This window comes from Pseudochaenichthys georgianus, chromosome 12, assembly GCF_902827115.2.
Source record: "Pseudochaenichthys georgianus chromosome 12, fPseGeo1.2, whole genome shotgun sequence".
Classification (NCBI taxonomy): Eukaryota; Metazoa; Chordata; class Actinopteri; order Perciformes; family Channichthyidae; genus Pseudochaenichthys; species Pseudochaenichthys georgianus.
This window is the reverse complement of record NC_047514.1, coordinates 5,996,596-6,023,538: the sequence shown is the minus strand read 5'-3', so window position 1 is coordinate 6,023,538 and position 26,943 is coordinate 5,996,596. Positions and strand designations below refer to the sequence as shown.

Here is a 26,943-nt window from a genome sequence, read left to right as displayed (position 1 = left end):
ATCACAGCTAAGGGGCGTGGTTTGGCCCGACGCGAAGCGGATACCCAACGGTATACTGTTTTTCTCAGACGCGGAGGGATACTGACTTGTTGTGAAAAGTAACTTACAATTCTACCCGTGGTATACGCTCAGTACGGGTAAGAACCAATCAGATTGCTTGATTTGACTTGTCCGTTTTATAATCAGTTATAATGGTGAATGGACCCATCTACTAGACAACACTGAGCCGGGTAATAAAATGTAACACCGAAAAGTGAATTGTGTAACGGACAAAGCAATTTTTAGGCTCATAATTGTATGTTTTTATGCTTTGATATTTAAAAAAGGTCTTTATTTTTCTCATATTGACTTTGCTGCAGCACCTCTTTTCACACTCGGTCTGAAACCAGAGCCCAGTCTGCTCTGATTGGTTAGCTGGCAGAAAGCATTGCACTCACATTTATATGTATAATAAGGTATATGTCAAGAGTCTTTTGAATACTGTACAATGTACAGTATTCAGGCAGCGTTGCCCATGTCATAGCGGGCATATCAATTGAGTGAAATGTGTTTTGCAGGTAGGCCTATAGGTAATGGGTCCAGTTGTGAAAGCTGTTGAATGTGGTACTTGAGTGGCTCCATTTAGCTTTCTATACAGCTGTTCAATCACTCCATGCAAATGTCAGCACTGAAAGACATGGAACACATGGAGCTTATGTGCAAATATTTTTTCAGATTGGGTTATGTGCTGCTGCTATTGTTGATAAAGGTTGATGGTGTGTGTGACGGGGCTCAGTATTTGTCCGTTCAAAAACACTGGCCTAGTCGGTTGGGTTAAGCTCCAAAACTTTATTTTTAGCAGCAAAAAATAAATAGCGAACCACCACAACTTAAACAAACAAAAAAAACGTCCAAATCAGACCGTCCATCACTCCCGGAGAGTAAACGTGTTCAGCTGTTGCCTTCTCTGCAACATTCCCCGAGTTCCCCTTCCAGGGCCAACCCCGTCCCTTATTAACCCATAGCCCCTCCCCCCAGGTTTACCGTCAACAGGTGACTACAATTAAACTCCAAACCACATTTCAACATAAAAATCCGACCCAAACATAAACAGGTTAACCACCTCTTAACATAATCATTCCCCATAATTAACAAACGTAAAATAAATAAGAAATTGCATGGTTCATAGCAGGAATTTAAAACCTGCTTAAAACACGGAAGTGAGGCGTCTCCGTCATTTCTCTGAAATGTTTGCTGCGTGTGTGTGCCTGTGTCGGCTGTCAGTGGCGGAGTCAGTCACTCATGTGATCCGCTCCGTCACAGTGTGAACTTCCTCTTTTTCTTTAAAGGCTTTTTGGAGGGAGAAAGGCTTCTCAGGGGAAATACTGGCAGGATCCTCCACCGAGTGTCCATTCTGTGTCACTTTTGACGCCACCAGCCCCAGCGGTAATGCTTGTCTTGGTGGGCTTCATTGCCGGCCAGCAGGCTTCACAATGGAGCTCCAAGGAGGTAATGTCTTATCAATGTGGCAAGCAGATACACTCATTAGTATACACATTAGTACTTATCTATAATGTAAACAACATTTCTAATCACAGCTGTGCCATTGATTTGAATTTCCATTGTGATTCATTATAAATGTCATGTTAATCCATCCCACAGAAATTAGGATATAGTTTTTTTAGATTATTGGTGTTCTTATATTTACGTCGATAAAGGATAGAAACTGGTCGCACAAAATGAAAGGCAGGACGGCTAGGATTATGGGTTATCCAACAGAGTTATATTAGATAAGCGCTATGTCACACACCATGAAGACGCTGCTCACTTTCAGGAGAAAACTAATAATCTCCTGAGGGGGAGAATATCGTTTCTTCATATCAAAAGCTGCTGTGCAGTGTATTTCACGTTAAACAACAAAAAGGATCCAGAATTGGGTTTTCTTTTACTCAGAAAAAAGGAAAGTGAAAGAAAAGTGATCCACTGAAAGAAAGGAGAGCGTAATTGCCATTATGTCACTAAGTTGAATTGCTACTACAAATCTCTTTTAGCCATGGTTGTGTACTCACTTGTCTTATTACTAATGTCTGCTTTTTAAAAATTATTATTGCAAGCCTTCTTTTACCTACTGTGCCAACACACTCTCACTCCCTAAGCGTCCAGGAGCGACGTTTGGTCAGTGTCCGTGGCGTCCAGTTGTGACGCTCCTAGGCTCCTTCAGCGTCATAAAGGGACGCAAATAGCTTTCAACTGATTGCAATGTATTCCCATCTGCGGCGGGATTTGACGCTCATGGAAGCACGGCATTCGTTTGTGTCGGCTGCCCTTAAAAGGCAATGTGAGCGTCCATTCCCATTGGATAACGGAGAATTGTACACCCGGAAGTAAGTATTCTTCTTACTGTCGATTGACTTTACAGTGATATCTGCACTACGACTAAAAAACACCAGATTATCCTTGTTAATTACACAACATTGATTGGTTTAAATTGTGTGCAATGCTTTTGTATTTTTCCCCTTCGATTCGGAGAAACAAATATGTTTTCGGAGTAAAGGATGGCAGAAGACACTACACTACCCAGAATCCCCAGCTATCGTTTGGACTACACCAGTGACCACCAACTGGCGGCCCGCGGGCCACATCCGGCCCGCCAGACATTCTCATCCGGCCCGCACGACGGGGGTGACTGTGGCGTTGGCGGAGTGGTTACTGCGTTCGCCCCCCACCCATTTCTTTGTTTACAACGTCTCGTGAGTAAGGTGCAGTACCGGAGTCCAACAGAGAGGCAGCAGCTGCGGGACAGTAGACTGCGTACTGCGAAACCTTCCCTCCCCTGAAGAAGAAGTGATCCTTTGTTGTGAAGAGTCTGTTTAATGCGCTCCGCACCACAGCAGTAGCCCCGCTGCGACAGAGTCCAACAGAGAGGCGGGAGCTGCGGGACAGTAGCCTAGAAGCAGGGTTGGGTTGTAACGGAATACATAACGGCGTTACGTATTCAGAATACAAAAATCAAGTAGGCTAACTGTATTCAGCTGGCGTTACTTTTGAAAAACGAGTAATCTGATTACAGTTACTTTTGTAACCTGAAGTGAATACATTTTGGAATACTTATTGGAATTATTGGTGGAAAAGTTTCCTCATTACCGGCAGAACTGTGTGCTCACTGCACTCTGCACAGCACTGCAGCATGTCTGTGAGCGAGAGAGAGATGCAGCGTGTCTGTGAGGCCCCGCCCCCGCACGCAGATGAGAGAGAGAGAGATCTCTTTTAAAATATATTGAAAGTTAGAAACGGAGATGGTTAGATAAAATGTGCAAGATAACGTTTATGTAGCATTTCTTTATTGTCGAAATGATGACATTTCATAACGGGATGAAATCAAAGTGAATGGCCTGCTGCTGCTGAAGGCATGGGGCAAGTGACTGGAAAAAGTTTTAAAAGTTATTACATTGTTTCAGATAATAAATAATAATGATAATTCATTCTATTTAGGGGCGCCTTTCAAAGCACCCAAGGACACCTTACAACGCATAACATATTCCAAGGAAAGGTTTTAAGACAGTACAAAGAAAGCAGTCCGGTGATGTTTTTTATGTGGGGCGCAGATGAGAGCTGTCCAGAATGACACCAAGATGTTGTGTTTGAGTTCTTGATAAGCCATGAAAATAGTAAAATAAGTGTCTCCTGTTCACCAAAACATACCCATCTGTTATGGAAAAATAAAGTATTCCAAAAGTAATCTGAATACTATTTATAAAATTCTGGGCTATATAAAAATGGCTGGCCCGCGATAGTGTCTATTGGTTACATTTCGGCCCTTGGACAAATGTAGTTGGTGATCCCTGGACTACACCATAGAGGCTTCTCAATACTCAAATTTCCCCTCCTCGACTCCTCGGTCCTCCGGTAGTGACCCGGAAATGAATTTCGGCGCGCCATTTTGAAGGACGTCTCATTTCTCTAAATGCACACCGAGGATCGAGCATCGAGGAGGCTCTCTGGAGGAGCTATAACCGAGGATACACTGATGGTTCCTCCACGGCTCCTCCGCGGATGCATTTCCGGGAACGGTGGAGGCGTGACGCACGGCCGGACTTATCTCAGCCAATGACAGCTCTGCATGCATCCCCTGGATATTATTTGAGAACCTGCTCTCATCGCAACGCGATGTTTACAGTGAGAAAAGCTGTGAGGTCCTGCAGAAAGCAGAGCAGTGTGTAAAATATATATCACTCAGTATAACAGACCTACTCTCTTTATTTGCTTTAGTTTAGTAGATATCTACAAAGAGTCCATATTTTTCTAAAACCATTTAGTGCTTCACATAATAAAATACACAGCGGCTGTAGCCTGATTATGCTTTAGCAGCTGTAGGTGTGTGTGGTACAGTATGTAGGTGTGTGTTGTACAGTGTGTAGGTGTGTGTTGTACAGTGTGTAGGTGTGTGTGTTGTACAGTGTGTAGGTGTGTGTTGTACAGTGCGCAGATGCCGCGGACAGACGGGTCTCAGTTGGTTTGATGTCCTTACTTTTAATACTTGCAAATACAACTTTTGGCCCGTAATTTCAATTCCCCATTTCAGCGACCAGAGAGAGGGGGGGGGGGGGATATATCCAGTCTCTGATTGTGTTACGTTATTATGAGAGTGCTCTCATACTTTAAATTGCATATATTTATATAAATATATTTGTGTGTGTGTGTCCGCATCTGTAGCCTGGTATTGTCTCATTATACCGCACTCTCAATGAATTCAAAGTAAATATGTGGGGGAACAATGTTCAGCTGATCTAACAGAGATTATAAAATATGACAAAACACTCGACAGCTGATGCAGCTGTTGCCACGTAATAATGAACGGACGTCGCTTTAATATGACCGCTCAGAGGAGAGGAGTTCTCATTTCTTTAAACGTCTGCTGCTTCCCCTCCTCTTTCCTCGGTTCCCCTCCTCGGTCCTCCGCTCGCATCTCCTGTGGGCGGGTCTAAGTCTCGAGGAGGGGAGTCGAGGAGGGGAAATTTGAGTATTGAGAAGCCTCTCATGTGTTTGACAAACCCCGTTTTTTTTCACCATTCATTCCAATGGCTGGCGTCTATGTCACGTGATCTTCAAATTTCTCCCTGCAGAAAAAGAAAACATGGCCGAACTTCGTTTTATTCTCGGTGGAAAATGCCTATTTTAAAGTTAGTTTGGCCATTAAAATGAGTTTTGATGTCATTTGATGCGAGAAATATGAGTTGTTATTTCAGATTATGTGTGCAGTGGATGTAGGCTACATGATCTTTAGTTTGCTAGTTATTACGAAGATTACTTCAGGAAATCGCGACGTTTTCATTGTTACCAAGGTGGTTGCTAGGGACGCTGCTATCGATATTATTTCTGTTATGTTGTGTAACTGTTTAATGGTGTTATCTTTATTGCTACACCCTTCCCCGTCAATGTATAGTGTTGGTCCACAGCGCAAACATATTAGTTTAACAAAATCCGCATCGAAAGATAGCCTACGTTATTTTCCCTTGTGCAATTCCAGTCTCACATCTCACAGCACATCGTCATTAACAAATACCGGAAACAGACCGAAAACATTTAAAAAAATAATAATAATACTTTATTCCGAGTGTGCTTGCTTTTCTCTTTGAAAGTCATCACATACCGGCATTGTAATACATGGTTCGGCTGCATTACATATTACATATCTGCCGTAGTTCTGTATTTATAGAGCCCTGATGAGAAGACTTCTAGACAAACATGAGGAACTGAAAACGTGAAGTGGATCATAAATATATCAGCCATTAAACAACATCTTACATTTCTTTTCACACAATACGTCTCCTTGCAGTATCAACACTAATTCGGCTCACTTTTATATTTGATCCAATTGGTAAATAGGCTGTATTTACACCATAAAGGTGCACAGCTGATATAAAAGGGACACCTAGTGGTTAAACCATGTTATTGAATTTCATTATTTTTATTATTAGATATTAATAGGATCCCTATAAAGTATATTCATTACTCGTTATTCTCTACTAATAGTTAATTAAAGACTGTATATAATGACTATTTTGCACATCCCATTCAAGATTTCAAGATTTTCTAAGGTTTATTGCAGCCTGTCCTCCTACAAAAAACGACCATATAGGTCGATTGTTCAGCAGCTAAATACGACCCAGAGACACGTTTTAAAGTGTAGCCCCTCTAGTGGTCGTGTAAGAAACAACATGCTCCTGTCGATTGCAAACGCTCCGGAGGGTCGTTTATTCACAAATAACCCTCTCTAGAAAATCCTAAATTGTGGAATAGTTTGGCCATTAAAATGCTTTTTTATTAGATTTCTAGCGAGAAGTGTATATTGTACTTTTATAATCCACGTCCAGTGGATGTGTAGGATCTACAGTTTGATAGATATACGAAGATGATTTGAGGTCTCGCCAGGAGAACGTGTGGGGCAGCTTCCATGTAAAGTTAGCGTGGGTGAAAACAGTATTTCCGGTCTCGAAGTTTTCATAATAAAACCGGAAGTATTCCCCACACTGTCAAAATGATTACGCAGTGATATCTCCATTACTCATCCACTAAAAAACATCAGTTTATCCTTGTTAATTACACAATATTTATTGGTTTAAATTGTGTACAATGCTTTTGTGTTTTTAACCTTCGATTCGGAGAAACAAATTGTTTTTTCGGAGTTTAGACACGACAGAGTTTCCGAAGACACTACACTACCCAGAATCCCCAGCTATCGTTTGGGACTACAACATCCGCCTTGCTTTACAAACCCCGTGATTAGCCCTCAAGCTCTGTGATTGGATATTGGAGTGGCAGTGCGACAAGGTTACGCTGTCAAACAGCTCTTTGAAATGGAATGGAACCACGCCAGACTATCCAAAACTGGACTTGGACGGGTCCAGCCCGGCCCTCCCCCCCAGAATTACACTTGCTGCTTATTGTGTGTTTCGCAACATGTTCTATGGCACGTTTCTACTGGGAAATGTAGTTTTAAAAGACGTTTTCGTATTTCCCACAATTAGAAGTTGCCAGTATTAAACTGTATACATCCCTGGAGGTTTAGGGGATACGAAACACATTGGTGTTATCAAATTTAAAACATATAATTAATACATGGGTGAAAATTGCTTGTGTCCATAATGGGCAGCATTAATATACCCACATGACAGCTAAGGTCAGAAGAGCTTTATTTAACAGCTGGTCTTATGTCTGTGACCCCTCCTGTTGTTAATTGATAAGCCTGAAACATGCACTTGTCAAGGTTCAGATGCACATTTAGCAAATATGGCAGTAGCCATCGATCATCTTAAGATAAGATACTTTATTGATCCCAAGTTGGGAAATGTTTTTGTTACAGCAGCATGTACTACTTTGTTCTACTCCACTACAATTCAGAGGTTAACCTGGTATTTTTACTCTACTACATTTATTTTTGTTACTTTGCAGATTCTGATTAATGAAATATAAAAAATATAAACAACCCTTAAATCAGACTTTAGTTACACCTGAGTAAAATTCAGCCTTATCAGTTTGTTTGTTTGTTTTGCACATCCTCCTGTTAATATCTTTGGACGTCCTGCACTAAACTGTTTTATTGTAGAGATCACTACAGTATCTTCTAGATATTTTCCATTCTATATTTCTATCATTGACCCCTATTTTGTATGTAGGCTACTCTTAATATTTAAATGTTTTCATCAATAACTAAATAAATATAACTTATTCAACAACTACATTCAATAACGTGCTTTAACCACTAGGAGGTGCGGTTTAGACCAGTGGTCTAGTTAATAAAACATAATATCGTACATAATATGACTATTCACTTTATTGTGAGTTTAAAACAGAACGGTAAAGGAAAATACAGTTTCAGTCTCTCGATGTGAAGCTTATGCATTGTACCATGAACCTGTATAGACCTGTAACAGTCAACTGCATGAGGAGTTGGAAAGGTAGTTCAGAAAATCAGTAATATCTTTAAAAACTACAAAAAAGTCCCTTTCGATCAGCTGTGCACCGTTATGGTGTAAATACAGACTATCTACTAATTGGATCAAATATAAAAGTCAGCCGAATTAGTGTTGATACTGCAAGGAGACGTATTGTGTGAAAAGAAATGGAAGATGTTGTTTAATTGTTGATATATTTATGGTTCACGTCACGTATTCAATTTTGGCGGCATCTCTTCCAGTTTGTCAAAAGGTCTTCTGATCAGGGCTCTATAAATACATATCTAGGGCAGATATGTAATATTTAATGCAGCCAAACCGTGTATTACAATGCCATTATGTGATGACTTTCAAAGAGAAAAGCAAGAACACTCGGAATAAAGTATTATTATTGTTTGATGTTCTCATAAACGAGTCATGTTTGTTATAGAACTTGGTTTAATAACCTTGATAGTAACGGAGCAACATACATACACCTGGTAGTTATCACAACACTACTCGTGTGCCGCATGTAGATCCCTACATCCGGTACGGTGTCTGCAGAAGGACCAAAGAGACCAAATGTGAATACTCTACATCCCCTTTCTTTAGCTCTTCCTACAGTAGTGAACAAAACTGTTATACTGAGCACATATGACAGAACATACAGGATGCTGCAAATGTACACATTATCAAACTATGTGTGCATTTAGTAACTGATGAACACAGAGGCTATCTCAAAGAAGGAGTGCAGCATTTAACTCAGTAATTACTACCGTAACAAGTAGATTACTAGAATAGAATACATTCGCACTATGCAACAAAACTTTAGGCCTCAATATGGCATAACTGTGTGAACTAACAGTTTAGAGTCATTGTTCTCAGAGTGGTATGCTTATGCATACATGACAAAGTTTCAGTCTCTGTATTTGGGATTAGGCTTGATAGCACGGCCTGAGCGTGTCCTGTAGACACTCTCAGGAGTGTCTGGCAGCAGTTTAGCTGTGGGAACATCAGCCCTCATGTGTTCACTGTTCAGTGATTCCTGTGTGTTACAATCTGTGAACTCAAGTCCTGTGTCCTGATGATCAGTGTCACTTGTGGAGGTGTGTGACGGGACGGGCTCAGCTACAGGCAGAATGTGCCTACGATTCCTTCTGTACAGCTTCCCGTCTGAGTGGACGACGTATGACCGGGGTTCCTTGCAAATCTCTTGAATCATTCCAGTCCTGTTGTAACCTTGTGGGGTCTGCATCCTAACAACCTGTCCTTCCATCAAAGGTTGTAGTGGTCGGCTTGACTTATCATAGCACTGTTTTTGATACAGCCTCTTGTTTAGAAGCTGGGCTTTTACCTCTTGTGGATGACGCATGTGTGGCTCAAGCAGCTTCACCGAGACTGGGAGTGTTGTACGTGTTTGTCTCGACATCAGTCTCTGTGCAGGAGATCCTAATTTTGCGTCACGTGGTACATTCCTGATGTTTAATAGGTTGAGAAAAACATCAGTTCCATCTCTATGAGATTTCTCCATGAGCTGCTTAGCACTGCGCACAGCTCGTTCAGCTAGCCCGTTGGACTGGGGATACTCAGGGCTGCTGGTAATATGAGTGAAGTCCCACTGTGAAGCAAAGTCTTTAAAGCGCTGGCTAGTAAACTGCCTCCCATTGTCTGACATGAGGGTGTGAGGTGTTCCATGAACTGAGAAATGTCTTTTCAGCTTTGCAATGACTGTTGCTGCAGTGATATCACGAAGCATGTCGATCTCATACCAGCCTGAATATGAGTCCACTAGCACTAAGTATTGCTGATTGTGCCACTCAAAGATGTCAGTTGCTACAGTTGACCACGGCAGGTCTGGAACTGGATGCAGATGGAGTGGTTCTTTCTGCTGGTGTGGTTTTGTGCTGTTGCACACAGAGCATGACTGTATTTCTGTGTGAATGTTGTCTGTCATAGTTGGCCAGAAAACAATGCCACGTGCTCTCCGCTTTGTAGCTTCTTCGCCAGGATGTCCTCTGTGCATGATGCTGATGTATTCTTTCTGTAGTGACAGAGGAATAACTGCTTTGTGACCCTTCATTATGACTCCATTTTCAACAATCAGTTCGTCTCTGAAAGGGAAATACGGTCTAATGGCATGTGGAAGATTATGCTGTTTAGCGGGCCACCCGTGTCTGATAGTGGTGCTGAGTGTTTGCAGAGTCATGTCTTCAGCGGTGTGCCTCTCTAACTCTTCTAAGCGAGAAGAAGATATGTAGTTAACAGTCATCACGTCGAAGTTGTCCTCTTCTTCAGCTTGCTGAACTGTGGAGCTGCAGGGAGCTCGCGACAAAGTGTCAGCCAGGAACATTTGCTTTCCACATTTGTACACAAGAGTGATGTCGTACTTTTGTAGTCGTAGCATCATTCTTTGTAGTCTTGCAGGTGCTGTGTGTATGGGCTTTTTTAGTATGGTGACGAGGGGCTGGTGGTCTGTTTCAATCAGTGGCGAGCCGTGACTTTTCTACCTAGGCCCTCTGACCCCCCCCCCCCTCTTCCCTTGAAAAAAAAAATGTTATTACGTCACAGCCTATAGTATACTTCTTCAGCGGAATATCAAAACAGCGGCCCAGGGTGCAATACGCAAATTAACCCGTGCACACGCGCGCACACACACACACACACACACACACACACACACACACACACACACACACACACACACACACACACACACACACACACACACACACACACACACACACACACACACACACACACACACACACACACACACACACACACACACACACACACACACACACACACACACACACACACACACACACACACACACACACACACACACACACACACACACACACACACACACACACACACACACACACACACACACACACACACACAGCAGCCTTCTACTTGCTACAAACTTAAATATGAAAAGACGACGCACACACACATCATCTCGGCTCGCGCAGCACACACACAGACAGACATAGATTGCGCAATAATGTATTGCGCACCTTGGAGGTGCAGCGCAGGCATATTGTCATTCAAGAGATGCGTAGTTCATTTGGAAAACATGTTTTTCTTTTAGCCTATTTACCTCGTTAACGTAAATAATACTCTTTACATTGACACATGCATTATTTGTGATTAAAATAATGATTGTTGGTATTGGTAATGTATTAGCGACCCCCAAAGATGTATGATTTCACTGCGTCCGTGGGAGCTCAGACCCCTCCTTATGGGAGCTCAGCTCCCATTGGCTGCCATACTCGAACCCTGACAGCGACCCTCCTCTACCACACAAAACAACACCATTTATATAAACACCTATCATGACAGGGCACCCACAGCCAAGTAACAATTACAAATCAATTAAGTCGGCACGGCAGCCCGCATTGAAAATCACTTTGGCTTACCTTTGATGATCAAATCACCTAAACACGAAGTCCATCCTCCTGTCCTTTTGGATGAAGAACTTGATGGCGTCGTCATGCAGTTGATCCTTTGCTTTTAAAGCAATCAGCAATTCCTTCTCAATCGAAATTAAGGCCAAGTCTGACAGTCGGACTTGCCCAGTCGTGGACCTCGAGTAGCTTTTTATGCGCTTCAGCGCAGAGAAGGACCTCTCCACAGAGGCAGTGGACACAGGTATTGTCAGGATGATGCATGAGAGGGTGTACACCTGTTTCATGCTTTCACTCAGTCATTTTTTGAGGAGAAACTGATGAATGTCAGCTGGGCTTTTCCCCAAAATGTCAGACATGCCGTACATCACGGCGAGTTCCGTGTGCAGTCGAGGCTGGTCGAAATATCCGCCATAGCTCTCCATCAAACTGTTCAAGGCAGTAGTTGGGAAATGGTTACAGTAATGCCCGAACTGTTGCGGGTCCAGAAGGGCCAGGAATTCCAGCTTTTTGTGGTCACTGAAACGGTTGGAAATCTGGGTTAGCAGGCTGTCAATTACGCTGCAATGGAGCTCCCTGTACCGTGCACGAACGTCTCCTTGAGCTCCACGGCCGCGCGGAGGGCCAACCAAAGCCTGGGTTTCATCGTAGACGCTGTCAAAGTTCCCCTTCTCCTGTTCAATTTGTCGCTGTAGCTGATCCACTCTGGCCAAGCAGAACTGCATATCAAAACCTTTGTTCTGAAGTATTTCAAAAACAACATCCGAGTAGGAGAAGATAGCGTGGAAGGTTTTCAACCAAAAGCTGAAATCGAAGCTGGTAAGGAGGGTGATGTATCCATCAGAGCAATGAACAGTTTCGTCATCAAACTCTGAGTGATGGTCTACGATGTGCTCGAACACCTAGTACGAGAGTAATGCTTAGTTTAGAAAAAACAACTATAGACCTCCAGTAAACACTAAGATTAGCTTTTCATTTAATGTAATACTAGCATAGTTCTTTACCTTCATGTTTTTATGAGTGGGTAGTTTCCAACACTAAATCATTTCTTTATTATTGTTAATATTTCCATTACGTTCATTGTTATTATTATCTTACCTCTCTCAATTCCCTGGTCTTCTCTGCCACTGTGCACACCAAGCGAGAATGAAAGCTCCAGCGAGTAGGAGCTGCCCGTGGAAGCCTATGCTGGCAAATATCATCCAGTAGCTTGGTGCGCTTTGCTGAGCGGCTGAAAAAGGTGGCCAAGCCAGAGAGGTGGGAGAAGAAGACCTTACACTCTCTTATCTTAGAAGCTCCCTTTGACAACACGAGATTTAAGATGTGAGCATAGCAGTGAATGAAAAGGGCCTGTGGAATTGTTTCCTTAATTTTCGCTTGCACCCCATTCAATCCAGAGGCCATAACAGCTGCTCCATCGTAGCACTGCGCGACCACTTTGTCAATACAGCCACTCTCCCTCAGGAACTCCAGCAGCCGTGTAGCTATGGCCTCTGCTCGCTTGTCCTCTGTCACATCTTCGTACTTGAAGAAACGCTCTTTTATCCCATCGTCAGTGACATATCGAAGCACATATGACATCTGCGCCACGTTGCTAATGTCTGTCGTTTCATCCAACATGACCGCGACAAAAGGTGTCTTCCTCAGCTCCTCTTTCATGCTATCCGTCATTACACTTGCGACAGCGCTGATCAGGTCATTCTGAATCCTTGAAGATGTGCCGGTAAAGACTGTTGATGTGGCGAGGTGTGTGTGCAGGTCGCTGTCATATTCTGCCACTAAATCCAGCAACTCTATGTAATTCCCCTTGTTTGATGAAGTTACACTCTCATCGTGACCTCGGAACGGCAACTCCTGCTTGCCCAAGTACACCACACAATTTATGAGGCGTTTCAAAATTCCTCGGTTCCTCTTCACCTTTTCATTATGAATGATGACACCCCGGCGTTGTTGCTCATCCAGCTGGAGCTCTATCCTGGTGTCCCCAAATGTTTTAAGCCGAATAGTAGCTCTGAGGTGACCTGAAGCATTCTGATGGCGATGTGCTGATTTGGATAAACTTCCTAAATCAGAATATCCATCTTTGGCCCATGACCCACTGTCCGCTCCAAAAAGCAAGCAATCCCAGCAGTACAGCTTTTGTTCCCTGGTTGATCCGGTCATCCAGTTGTATCTGGCGTAATTGCCGATATTAAAATGCCTCTCGAACCGTTTGGTTTTTTGAACCAAAATAAGCTGTGGTGTTGGTCGCCCTTTGGTAATTAACTCCAATTTATCCGTGTAACTCATTCTTGAAAAAGACTCAGTTAGTAGTTTCGCAACGATGTCATCACTATCACTAACGTGAGCCATCGTGAATGAACGTATGCTAATTATCTAATTCCTAGCTTGACCCGTTGATATATCACATGCATAAACTTGGCAGCGCAGCGGGCGGAACCTGTCATAAAGTCCGCGATAATAAAGCCCTCCCATTTAGAGGGGAGATATGATTGGTCAATTGGACTGTCACTTGACATTACTCTCTCGTTGAGTTTACTATAGCGGGCCCTCTGTGAATCGCAGAGAGGGCCAGACGAGCTTTTTTCATGTAACGGTTAAGCTGACCCTTCACATTCAAACAGAAACTGAACAGGCAGATTCGAAGGATTTATTTCTTTGGAAATGTTATTTTAAATACAATTAAATCAAGTTTTTTCGGTAAAACTAATGAAAAATATAACAAAAATAATATTTAAAAAATATATATTTAAAAAAAAGATATATTTTTTAAATGTTTTTAAATATTATTTTTTAGAATATCTTAGGCCCTCACAGAGGGCCTAGAGGGCCCTGACCGCTCGCCACTGGTTTCAATAGTGACTGGTTTACCATAGATATAGTCATTGAATTTTGAACATGCAAAGACCACTGCCAACAACTCTTTTTCGATTTGAGCATATCTGGTTTCTGTTTCAGATAGTGTACGCGAAGCATACGCTACAGGTTTTCCTTCCTGCAAACACGCTGCACCGAGTCCGTACTGTGAAGCGTCACAGGTAAGTGTCACTGGCTTGTCAACGTCGTAGTATAGCAACACCGGTGGGCAAGACATGCGTTTCTTTAAATCTTCAAAAGCTTTCTGCTGCTGTTCGTGCCATGTCCATTCTGTGTCTTTATGTGTGAGCTGCCGTAGTGGAGCTGATAGCTGGCTGAAGTTTGGTATGAACTTTCCAAGATAGTTGACCATCCCCAGAAATCTTTGTAAGGCTGGGACGTCTGCTGGCACTGGCATCTCCTTAATAGCACTTGTTTTGGAAGGATCTGCTTTGAGTCCTTCACTGGTGAAAACATGGCCGACATAGCCGACTTGGCTTAGCCTGAACTTGCACTTGAGGGGGTTAAGCCTTAAGTTTACCTCCCTGACCCTGTTGAGAAACTTTTCTCAGGTTGGCATCGTGCTCTGCAACATCTTTACCTGCAATAATGATATCATCAACGATTATTTCACAGGGGTATCCGTCGAAAATCTGTTCCATGGAGCGCTGGAACACCTCGCTGGCAGAATTGATTCCAAATGGCATTCTTAGAAATCTGTAACGACCAAAAGGGGAGCTGAAAGTGGTTAACATGGAAGACTTATGGTCGAGTGGAATCTGCCAAAAAGATCTCTTTGCATCTAATACAGAAAACATAGTTGCTTTTGACATGTGTGTGGCGACTTCTTCCACAGTACGCATAGGATGGTGTGGTCTTTTCAGAGCCGTGTTCAAGTCTCTTGGATTGATGCATATCCTGATTTCTTGTTTGTCCTTTTTGCTAGTGGCTACCATAGAGGACACCCAATCAGTGGGCTCTGAGACAGGAATGATGACGCCCAGTTCCTGCATCTTGTCGAGTTCAGCTTTGACTCTGTCTTTCATAGCCACAGGTATGCGATGTGCAGGACGAACGACTGGTTTTACATCTGGGTCGAGAGTCATGGAGTACGTCACAGGTAGCTTTCCAAGCTCATCAGAGAAGAGATCGCTGTATTCTGTTTGGATCTCAACTGAAAAATCATCGTCAGTGGGGCTTAATTGATGAACTGCTTCACTGAATGAAACTAGTCCCATCCGTCTGCACGCTCGTAGCCCAAGCAGTGGCAGGACATCCTCTTCCACAATGTAGAATGGCAGTGTGTGGACTTTTCCCACTAGGTGGCACTGCAGTCTGACTACGCCCGCAGTTTTGATTTTGCTACCACCATATGCAACAAGATTAGTGGATTTAAAACACGTCTGTATTTTTTCATCTCCTTTTATCACATTGAATGACATTTTTGACATAACATTGCACTTCGCACCAGTGTCTACTTTCATCTCGACTACATTGTCATTGATTTGCACTGTGACAAAAGCCTCATCATTTTTATCGATCTGTGCATCAGTTGCGTCAACACTTACTTGCAGTGTTACGCCGTCAACATAGAATGTTTCATCTGTAGTTGTATCAGCTTGATCAGGTTCTAGTTGATGAACTATCCTCCTGGGCCCTTGCTTGTTGTATGCTTGTTGTATGGAATTGCAACACTTCTTGAAATGATTCCACTTTTTGCAGGTATGACACTGTTGACCATTTGCTGGACAGTTGTCCCTCTTTGCTGCATGACTACCTCCACAGTTGTAGCAGTTGGAAATAGAGCTAGCTCCATTTGCCTGAGGTTTCCTTTTGTTGTCGTATTTTCGTGTTCCTCTCTGGTAAGTCTGAACTGAATCCACATTTGTGGCAGAGTGCTGTGGCATAGCTAGCGTTTTATTGTGCTCTTCAGTCATCTCATGGATCTGACATATGTTAACAGCCTTGATTAGTGTTAAATCACAGTCTCTCAGGAGCACTTTCCTTAAGTTGTCATTACTGATACCACAGACCAGTCTATCTCTGGTTAGTTCTTCATAGAGATTCCCAAATTTGCAGCTCTTTGCCTTGATCCTTAAAGCACTGACATACGATTCAATTGACTCACCGATTTTTTGATTCCTTGTATTGAACTTGTGTCTTTCCATAGTGACATTTGTTTGAGGGTTACACATCTCCCTAAATTTCCTTTTTAGACACTCCGGGTCTTCTTTAGACTCGGCATGAGTGATGATGGGCGCATCCTCGCCAGGACCCCTCACTTCAGCCGCATAGACGAAAGACCTCTCGCGCTCGATGGCCTCTGATCCCGCTATATTGAGGAGAATGTATGCTCGTGTCCGTGCTGGCTTGTCATAGTGTGCCGCCGCGATGAAAATGTCATATTCCTGTTCGAATACTCGCCAGTTCTCTGCGATGTTACCGTCAAAGACGAGTGGGTCGGGTCTCCGGAATCCTTCCGCCATGTTAGCTTAGCTGCATGCGTCGTGTTGGAGCAGGCTTAGTTGTCCTCTCAAACGTCACCCAGACGTGAAAAATCCGCCGTAAAAAAACTCCGGAGACTTGACTTCTGACACCATGTTTGATGTTCTCATAAACGAGTCATGTTTGTTATAGAACTTGGTTTAATAACCTTGATAGTAACGGAGCAACATACATACACCTGGTAGTTATCACAACACTACTCGTGTGCCGCATGTAGATCCCTACATCCGGTACGGTGTCTGCAGAAGGACCAAAGAGACCAAATGCGAATACTCTACAATTATTATTATTTTTAATGTTTTCCGATTTCATATCACATAAACACCATATCCCGACGTGCATTGCGGCGTGATTTTAGCCTATCAAAACCTCTGAAAAAAGAAATGTGTCTCTCAGAATCGAAAGAGAAAAACCTATGGGAAAACACAAAAGCATTGTACACAATTTAAACCAATTAATGTCGTATAATTAACTAGGATAAACTGATGTTTTTTTAGTGGATGAGTAGTGCAGATATCACTGGTAAATCATTTGATCATTGGTTTTATTATGAAAACGGCGTGACCGGAAATACTGTTTTCAACCCGTAACTTTACATGGAAGCTTGCCGCACGTTCTCCTGACGAAACCTCAAATCATCTTCGTAATATCTATCAAACTATAGATCCTACATATCGACTGGACGTGGATTCTAAAAGTACAATATATACTTCTCGCTAGAAATCTAATCATAAAGCGTTTTAATGGCCAAACTATCCTACAATTTAGGATTTTACAGAGAGGGTTATTTGTGAATAAACAACCCTCTGTAACGTTTGCATTCAACGGGAGCACTCGAGGCCGACACTTTTAAAACGTAATTATAGGTCGTATTAAGCGCTTGAACAAACGACATATTTGGTCGTAATAAGGGCTTAAAACAATCGACCCATTTGGTCGTATGAGTTGGAGGACTTGTTGGTTTATTGACATATCATATAGGCCTACACAACTGTGGTGTAGTTCTGCATTGAATGAAAAACTTGGGTCGCAGGTTCCTCAATAGTGCATTACAAGACATCTATCAATATTTTGTTGAAGCACTTATTTTAACTGATATTATACATAATGTATAATACTCTTATAAGATGTATGTAGATATTTCATCTCTGGCCTTGTCAGGTATTGAACAATCAATAAATAAAGAACACAGAATTGTTAAATATAAAACACAGAATTTGTGTGATTATGCTAAATGATTTACAAATAAACACCACTGCATATTTACAACTGTTACACATGCTGATGGAACGCAAATGTTCCAACTTGGGATGAATAAAGTATATCTTATCTTAAGCTGATCGATGGCTACTGCCATATTTGCAAAATGTGCCTCTGAACCTTGACAAGTGCATGTTTCAGGCTTATCAATTAATGTAATGTAATGTTATCAATTAACAACAGGGGTCACAAACATAAGACCAGCTGTTAAATAAAGCTCTTCTGACCTTAGCTGGCATGTGGGTATATATAGTAATACTGCCCATAATGGGCACAGGCAATGTTCACCCATTTATTAATTATATGTTTTAAATGTGAGTGTTTCCTGTCCCCTAAACCTCCAGGGATGTACACAGTTTAATACTGGCAATTTATTATTATGGGAAATACAAAAATGTCTTTTAAAACTACTACTCCCAGTAGAGACGTGCCATAGATAGAGAACATGTTGCGAAACAGAATAGCCAGCATGTGTAGTTCTGGGGACGGGGTGGTGGAGGGGGGGACGCGGTGGACCTGTTCAAATCCAGTTTTGGACAGTCTGCCGTGGTTCCATCCCATTTCAAGTGCTGTTCGAGAATCAGCGTAACCCTCAGAGCACACTCTCCAATCACAGAGCTTGAGGACTATCACGGGGTTTGTCAAACAGAGCACATGGTGTAGTCCAAATGATAGCTGGGGATTCTGGGTAGTGTAGTGTCTTCTGCCATCCTTTACTCCGAAAAAATATTTGTTTCTCCGAATCGATGGGGAAAAATACAAAAGCATTGCACACAATTTAAACCAATCAATGTTGTGTAATTAACAAGGATAATCTGGTGTTTTTTAGTCGATGAGTAGTGCAGATATCACTGTAAAATCAATCGACAGTAAGAGGAATACTTACTTCCGGGTGTACAATTCTCCGTTATCCAATGGGAATGGACGCTCACATTGCCTTTAAGGGCAGCCGACACAAACGAATGCCGTGCTTCCATGAGCGTCAAATACATTGCAATCAGTTGAAAGCTATTTGCGTCCCTTTATGACGCTGAAGGAGCCTAGGAGCGTCACAACTGGACGCCACGGACACTGACCAAACGTCGCTCCTGGACGCTTAGGGAGTGAGAGTGTGTTGACTGTGCCACTTTTGCTGTAACGTTGTAAATGGCCCCACTGTGGGACTAATAAAGTAATTCTGAATCAATGGGACTCGATTGTGATACTAATGAGGTTAACTTCAATCGTCAAACCAAACTGCTGTAATGTTACACGTCAGGCTAATTGTAGAAGCTGCATTAAAATATAAAAACACTGACAAGCCAAGAAAAGTCACAGATTTAGTGCTCGTCCAATATTAGAATGAAAGGAAATCGATCCCTTATAGCTTTTAATGTTATCATATATTAATGCTAATCATCAATCTCCAATGACATTGTGTAATTGTTTACATGACTCACTTATATTTGGGCCCTCTGTAAATCAAAAAATTAAAATGATGGTTTTCAAAACGTAACTATCTAATGTCTGGTAGATTCATTAAACATAAGTTGTATGGTACATCTATGTGTTCACATTTAAATTAACTCTAAATTTATATTTGAACACAAAGATCTACTTATTTTTGCATCTCGATCTCTACCATCAAATAGAGCTTAAATCATTGTTCATGCATGTTAAGGGTTAACCCTTGTGTTATGTTCACATTTCGCATCCTTTGGTAATGTTCGGGTCAAATTGACCCGGGACATATTTCAAGGTTTAAAAAAAATACAGAACTAAATTCAACATGCACAATTCCTTATATATATTGTCTTTAACTCATTCCCCAACAATATAAATGAAATATATGATTCGTTTTTGAAAATACACTTTGCTAGATCAAATTTAACAATGGAAGTGTCCATAATGTTTTGTGATAAAAATGTAATTTATGTTTTAAAAAAAAAGACACTGTAATAAAAACTAAGTTTACATTGTGCTCATGCTTTCCTAGGACAAATGTAAATGAAAGATGTTTTCATTAATGTTTATTATTTTTAATCTGTCATATAATAATCAAAGCCCTGAAGGAAATAAAGCAATTTAGCAGCAATTTTGGAACACAAGAACCACACATCCAAAAGTATTTGGCTGTGAAATATAGAGGGAATGAAACATCCATATAAATGACATAGAACAGATATAAACACAAAGCAAATAAAAACAATTAACAGTCACTATTCATAAAATACAGTATATCCGAAAAATATATTGATGAAGTGACGCTGCAGAACAGAACTTCTTCGTGTGTATAGCACAGATGTACTTGTTGCAGTTGCTGCATGTAGTCTGTGTCTTGGAGTCCTTTGAGGGTCCACAGACCTCACAGCTGGCTGTGGGGGTCTTCCAGAAGCTGACTGTGGGGGTCTTCCAGCAGCTGGCTCTGTGTCAAGTTCATCTTCCAATTTGCTGTCAAATTCTGAGTTTACCTCCACATTATCCTCATCTTCAGAAATGTCTTCCTGTTCCACTTCCCCGTGTTCTTCTAAAGCATTCCACTCACTCTCATCCATTATTAACTCCAAGGCTCTCTGAGCAGAATATCTTTTGGCCATTTTGTTGGTAGATAATTGTAGTTCTTCACTATACACTGTAATGGGAGGTTATGTCTCTGTTAAGTCCCTCCTCCGGCGTGCAGGTGCGAGGGGGGACAGTGCGAGAAAATGTCAAATGTTTATACATTTCTGGAAGATCTAACATGTTTATAATGTTCTGGGATAGTTTTGTGTACACACTACAAAGGGTAAAGATCAAGGGAAAACAGGATCAAACAGCTTCTCTATGCATACAATTGTGTGTGTGTGTGTGTGTGTGTGTGTGTGTGTGTGTGTGTGTGCGTGTGTGTGTGTGTGTGTGTGTTTCTGTGTGTTTTTCTCTGTCTGTCTGTCCTGGTATTGTATCCGCGTCAGATTGACCCGAACCTCTTATGAAGGACATAAATGCGTGGGGCATTTTCTCATAAATTGAAAAAAAAACAAACAATTCCACATGTCCTTCACAATAAATAAGCCCCGGCCATTGAGTTTCAGGTTAAACGAAAATATCCTCTTTTTTTTGTATTCATTGAAAATGGAAATCGGGTCAATTTGACCCGAACACCACACAAGGGTTTAAGCCTGGTTAACCTGTTGTGTGGACAAAAAGGGAACATAATGTGCATTTTCTAAAATTATGTCAAAAAAAGGCTCACAGGCAGCATCATGAACATGTTATGCAAAAACAGCAGAGCATCTATTCAAGACTGAAGAGAACATTAGATGGGTAAATATTAGGGATGATATAGTTTCCAAACCGTACTTTGCCGTACAAATCATTGAAATGTCTGGGAGTTTTTGCTTTACGCTGTGCGCGCTCCAGCGAGGGTGCATGCATATCTCGGTGGGCATGCACAACACGGCAAACCCCCCCCCCCCCCTTGCTTGCTGCCATGTTGGACAGGTCTCCCTTGAAAAACAGATCGATGATCTCAATGGGACGGCCTGGTTAAATAAAAGTTAAAAAAAAGAAAAATCGTGGTAGATTTTCTCAGTTTCACGGCGGTATTGAGACGTTTATTTATCGCGATACCACGATATTCGGTATATCGTTACATCCCTAGTAAATATAAAACGCAAACATATTGATGCAACTCATAAAAGGTCACATTTCACATAATCTGCTTCTAATTCAGTAAATAAAACACACTTTTTGCACAAAATCGCCCACATCCTCCCATGTTCCTTCCTTTCTTTCAGTGTTGACATTTTAACTTGGCTTCAGTACTTTCCTCTTACCCGGAAAGATATATCTCAGTTACTGTTGTTTTGCTAGTTCAGTCATTAGCCTGACATGCTCCATAGCTCAAGGGTAGTCATCGCCCTGCTGTTCCACACTGCACAGAGTGCTAAATAATTAACCTCTGCTTGTTGCGTCACTGCTAAATAAAGGTTTATAGTGTCCATTTGTGTGAGCCAAATGGACATCAGTGTGTCAGTTATACAAGGATTTAGCTTTATAGGAAGATCTAGCTGTATTTCATTGTAATTATGATTTGTTTCTCTTATTTGGCTTTCATAGGAGTGTCTTATGGTTAGGGCTGACATTTTGATTTGCATAGGTGCAGCCACTTATTAAAGAGCCTCTTCTCAAAAGTAATGTCTAAGGAGTTGCTGAAGCAAAATAACACTTAGTTCTTTATTTATACATTTCTAATTGGAAGCAATTTAGCTCCATGCTTGATTTCATCGTCTGTTCTTCTGCAGAGAGTGCATTAAGAGAGTTTGAGCTATGAATTATTGTCCAAGGGTATGCTGAGAGCAAAGGTAAAGTGATATGCAGATGAGGAATGTGAGACAGTTTTGCAACATCTGTCAGCATGTTTCATGGTGATCCGTCCCTTTGATCCTCAGGACTCTCAGCTGCTGTGTACATAACTCACAATGTGAACTAATCCGACCAGGAGCATGTGCTGACAGCGCCTGAGTTATTCAAATGGCCTGCTGCTTGCTTTGTCCAGCTGGATTACTTTAAATATGCATTCATATTTTTTGCAGCCTGCTGTTACAGTGATGAGTGTAAATGCATGTGTGTGCTGTTTGCAGAGTGGCGAGAGGAGAGAAGCCGTACTTTCCAGCCTGGTCAAATACCTGGGACCTGAGGCCAGGTCTTTCATCCACTACGAAGAGAAAGTAAGTGACAGATGACATCATTGTTATTTATTTCCTGCATTCCAGACGGGAGGGACATTTTGGCTATTTTGTTTGTTTATATGTCAGAGTATTTATAGCTCATTAGTGTAGTTTTATCTATACTTGACAAATAAGTTGGGAAGAAAAAAAAAAGTTAATGAGAAAATATATTTTTTAAATTCTGTATTAGAAACAGCTTAGAGCCAGTGTTAGGCAGTTAAATCATTTATAGGGTCATAATTCCCTCCCTCATATCCATTTTATATTGTTGTGAAAACAAATCCTCCAAAACAACTGTATTTCTTTAAGTGTCCCGCCAATAATTATGTTTTACAAGCAACATTCATTTTGCAATATATTAGGTGCTTTCCAGTCTTGTCAAATACAGAAGCCGCATCTTTCTTCCACTATGAAGAGAAAGGAAGTAGTTCAGTGAGAGATGTCCAATATAAAAAAAGAATAATGCTATTTAAGTTTGAGGCAGAATTGTAAATCACGACTTTCTGCATTCTTAAAATGGGAAAGCTATTTTGTGTAGCAAAAGATTGAAAACCTGTCCGAGTATTTATAGACCTTAAGTGTAGTGTTATGTATACGTAGCGAACCAAAAACAAAAATAAACCCAACTTTAATTTTGTATTGAAAGCTATTGAGAGCCAGCATTAGGAAGTTGAATAATTGATAGGCTCATAATTCCTTTATAATATCCATATTATATTGCAGTATAAAATAACCCTTCAAACAACTGTATTTATTCAATTGTCTAATCCAAAACTTAAAATAATTCACTTTACATTCAACATTATTTATCTTTGCCAAGTAATAACTATTACCAGATGGAGATGTAATGCATTATAATGTACTATAATGTAAAGTACCATCACCAAATGTTGGCATAGTCTTGATGCCGAGATATTGGTAGCATCCCTAGCACAGACCTGAGTTAATCACAAAACTATTGCTTCTCATTTTTAAATGCCGCAATGCAAAGCTATAATCCACCTTCATCTACATGTGGCGCACCAAGGTTTTAAACAAAATCCATACACAACAAAGGCTCCATTGAAATGTCAAAAATGGTTATTACCACAACTGGGTACACCAGATTATAAATGACGTTGCCATCCTAAATCGTTTTGATAGTAAGGTAGCATGGGTTCACAAATCGTATATTTGGGAATTGCTCAGGGACACAACAGAAGGCAATTTATGCCCTACGACGGATGTGAAGGCAAAGCCTTAGAGACAAACAACAAAAAGGTGACTTTGCTGCAGCATCCCACAAGGAGCACAGTGTGGGAAACAAACAATAGATCTGCTTTGCTGCTAGTAGCACAGCAACCTCCCAAAAGTGGAGGCTCATTAAACCGTTTATGCCAAATAATAAAACAAATAGAATACCAAATGACTAAAAAGTTGGCGTGGCAAATCTGCGATAGAGAAGCAGAACTCGTGTGAAAAGAACATATATATTCATGTTGCGCCACACACACTGAATACAGAAGTGCTACTTTGGCCCATTAAATGATGCCGAGCACACATTGGTAGACTGTGAAACAGCACATTAGTCATGCAGACATATGAGTTCAGTCCCCGGACACTTCATCGCTGAAAGGCAAATTGCCCTGAGGAAATTAGGCATTTATGTTAAGGGGGACATCACAATTCCACTTAGTAGAGATTCAACAGGAACCTTCATTTGAAGAATGCAATAAGAACCACTCAGAGCTTTGCGAAGAGAAAAAAAAACCCCGGTAGAATTGACAGTATAGTGTTGAGGGACACAAGTGGCCTGATTTAACGTTATTCAAAGTGAGTGTCTTAGTATTTCATAATAATTAGGTTTGTACTCGTTCAACTATTTATAATTAAGTACATATCTGAGAAGTCACAAACATCATTTTAATTCATGTTGTGTATCATGCTGTAGTTATTTCCATATGAGGAGCTCTGGGTTTCTCAGAGCAACATCGTGTGTACTGCAGTAGTTACACATTATATTCAATGCTACATGATGCAGCCGGTGTGTGTTGTGCTGCCAACTAAACCGTGTGAGACTGTAAAAGTAGACTGGATGCATTTGATTTGGTACTCTGAGGCATGCAATGTTCTCTGACATTACTTGAGCATACATTCTATTGGCTAGAAAGACAAGGTAAACTTAACTAATGTGCATTTATAAAAAAGAGGAATAGTCTTGCTTTTAAATGAGTCTTTTTAAATGCCATTTTATAATATGTTTCTTAATGTCTTGCACTTTGAATTGCCTTGTGTTGAAAGGTGCTACATAAAGAAGCTTTATACATATATACATTTATACAGAAGCTGCACTGACACCAATTGATTTCTCCAACTAGTACAGTAATAATGAATTAGGGTTAAATCCAAGCAGCAGGTTGGAATCTGAGCCGAAGGAGTTTTTGGCGTATTCAACCAAATAAGCAAATTCAGAAATAGCCACTTTCCTCACTGATGTCTACATTCCTTATGTAGGTCATACAGAGGCATCATTATTACAGTTTCATAACCATGTTAAGGTCCACAGAGTCACTTTACCATTGTCTGACCTTTAAGGTGTACCCACTTTTGTCATTGCAGTGACAAGCCGCTCCTCTGGGTTTAGCATATATTCGCCTACCAACTTGTCTGGCAGGTAAAAGGCTTCATTCCACTCGTGTGTATCTCCACGTTAGGAGAAAAGCATGTGTGTTGTCAAGTCAAAATGTACTCATTTAATTTTTAGTAAGCAGGCTACAGTTTTAGAATCAACTTGGAAAAATACATGTATGGGATAATGTGCAGAGACACGGGGATGTTTGTTGTCCACAGCTAAATATACATTTACCAGATTTCTTTCTGTCTGTTGATATGACTGCAAATGACTTAGTCATGTACATAGAAAAATAAAACTTATTCAACTTACAGTAGAGTACATGTATTGCAATATATGTTTTACTAGTGTGTCTGTGAGAGAGATACCAACAAAATAAAGGAATCTGGTAGGTAGAGTGAAAATACAACAAAATAAATGAGAAGAAACTAAACAGTATTCTGTTGATTTCAATGTCGGTAAATCTGATACAATTTATCGGTTTGATAGTGAGAATGGACAACCTCTGAAATGTCCAAAATGATAAATCAGAAGTATTCAAATAAGCCGTGGATGAAATACAAAAATGGCTATTTTACACACTATATAATTTTACTGACATCGTACTAAAGATAACGAATCACAAGGCGTTTGGAGGGGGACAGATGTCAGTCGTGTCTAACAGAGGCCCTGGAATATGGTGTGCTTTCATGAGCTGTGCTATCTTATAATAACAAACATTTGAAGAGTGTGTTTCAACAAGCCCTGCCTTTGTGCCGTGTTTTTAAATGGGGAGGCGTGTGGTGCAGTGGATTGTGCGTTGGTGTTTGGACCAGGGGGTCACGGTTCAAACCCCACTGCATGCATGCTGTTGTGTCCCTGGGCAAGACACTTCACCCCAAATTGCTCCTGTGGGGATTGCCCACAGCATTGAGTATGTAAGTCGCTTTGGATAAAAGCGTCTAACAAGTGACATGTCATGTAATGTAAAAATGGTACAATGTTAACGTCATTGAACTTTTCTGCTGTACAGGACTGGGCTAAGGAGGACTATAGCGGTGGCTGCCCTGTTAATGTCATGGTGCCAGGGCTGCTAACATATTACCACCCCAGCCTGAGGAAGCCCTGTGGCAGGTAATCACCCCCTGATGACATACAGCATCACACCTTTCCTCCACGAGTCACCTTTCCTCCAGGCTCTCAATGGTGTGAGTAAGAGTGGTTAAGTAGTGGAGTAAACCAGCAGGCCGATCTTTTCAAGAGCTACATTTGTATAGGTCAGTAATTGTAAACTACATTACATGAGGTAATTACTGTGGTTGCTGCATACTCAAGCTATTTTCATACCTTAGAAAAATGTAATCAGATCATTTTAAAAGGTAAAAGTACGAATACCACAATATTGTAAGGCAAGGCAAGTTTATTTATATAGCACCTTTCAACACAAGGCAATTCAAAGTGCTTTACAAAAATCGAAAGACATTACGAAAATGGCATTTCAAAACAGTCATTAAAAAGAAAAGATAATAAAATAAACATTAAAAGAAAAAATACATGGATAAAAGTTACAGTGCAGTCTAAGATATGAATAGTTCAATTAAAAGCAGTGGCAAAAAGAAAAGTCTTTAGTCTGGATTTAAAAGTAGTCAGAGTTGCAGCGGATCTGCAGTTTTCTGGAAGTTTGTTCCAGATATTTGGAGCATAATAACTGAACACTG

General features: G+C 41.1%; 1 protein-coding gene across 1 annotated transcript in view; it reads left to right on the top strand.

Moving 5' to 3' along the window:
- LOC117456532 (probable flavin-containing monoamine oxidase A) overlaps positions 1-26,943 on the top strand; it is a 114,529-nt gene that overhangs the window by 73,402 nt on the left and 14,184 nt on the right. The window contains 4 exon segments of the mRNA XM_071205079.1: positions 1,329-1,433; positions 1,435-1,488; positions 22,549-22,635; positions 26,259-26,359. Coding sequence (XP_071061180.1) covers positions 1,329-1,433; positions 1,435-1,488; positions 22,549-22,635; positions 26,259-26,359 — 347 coding nt within the window.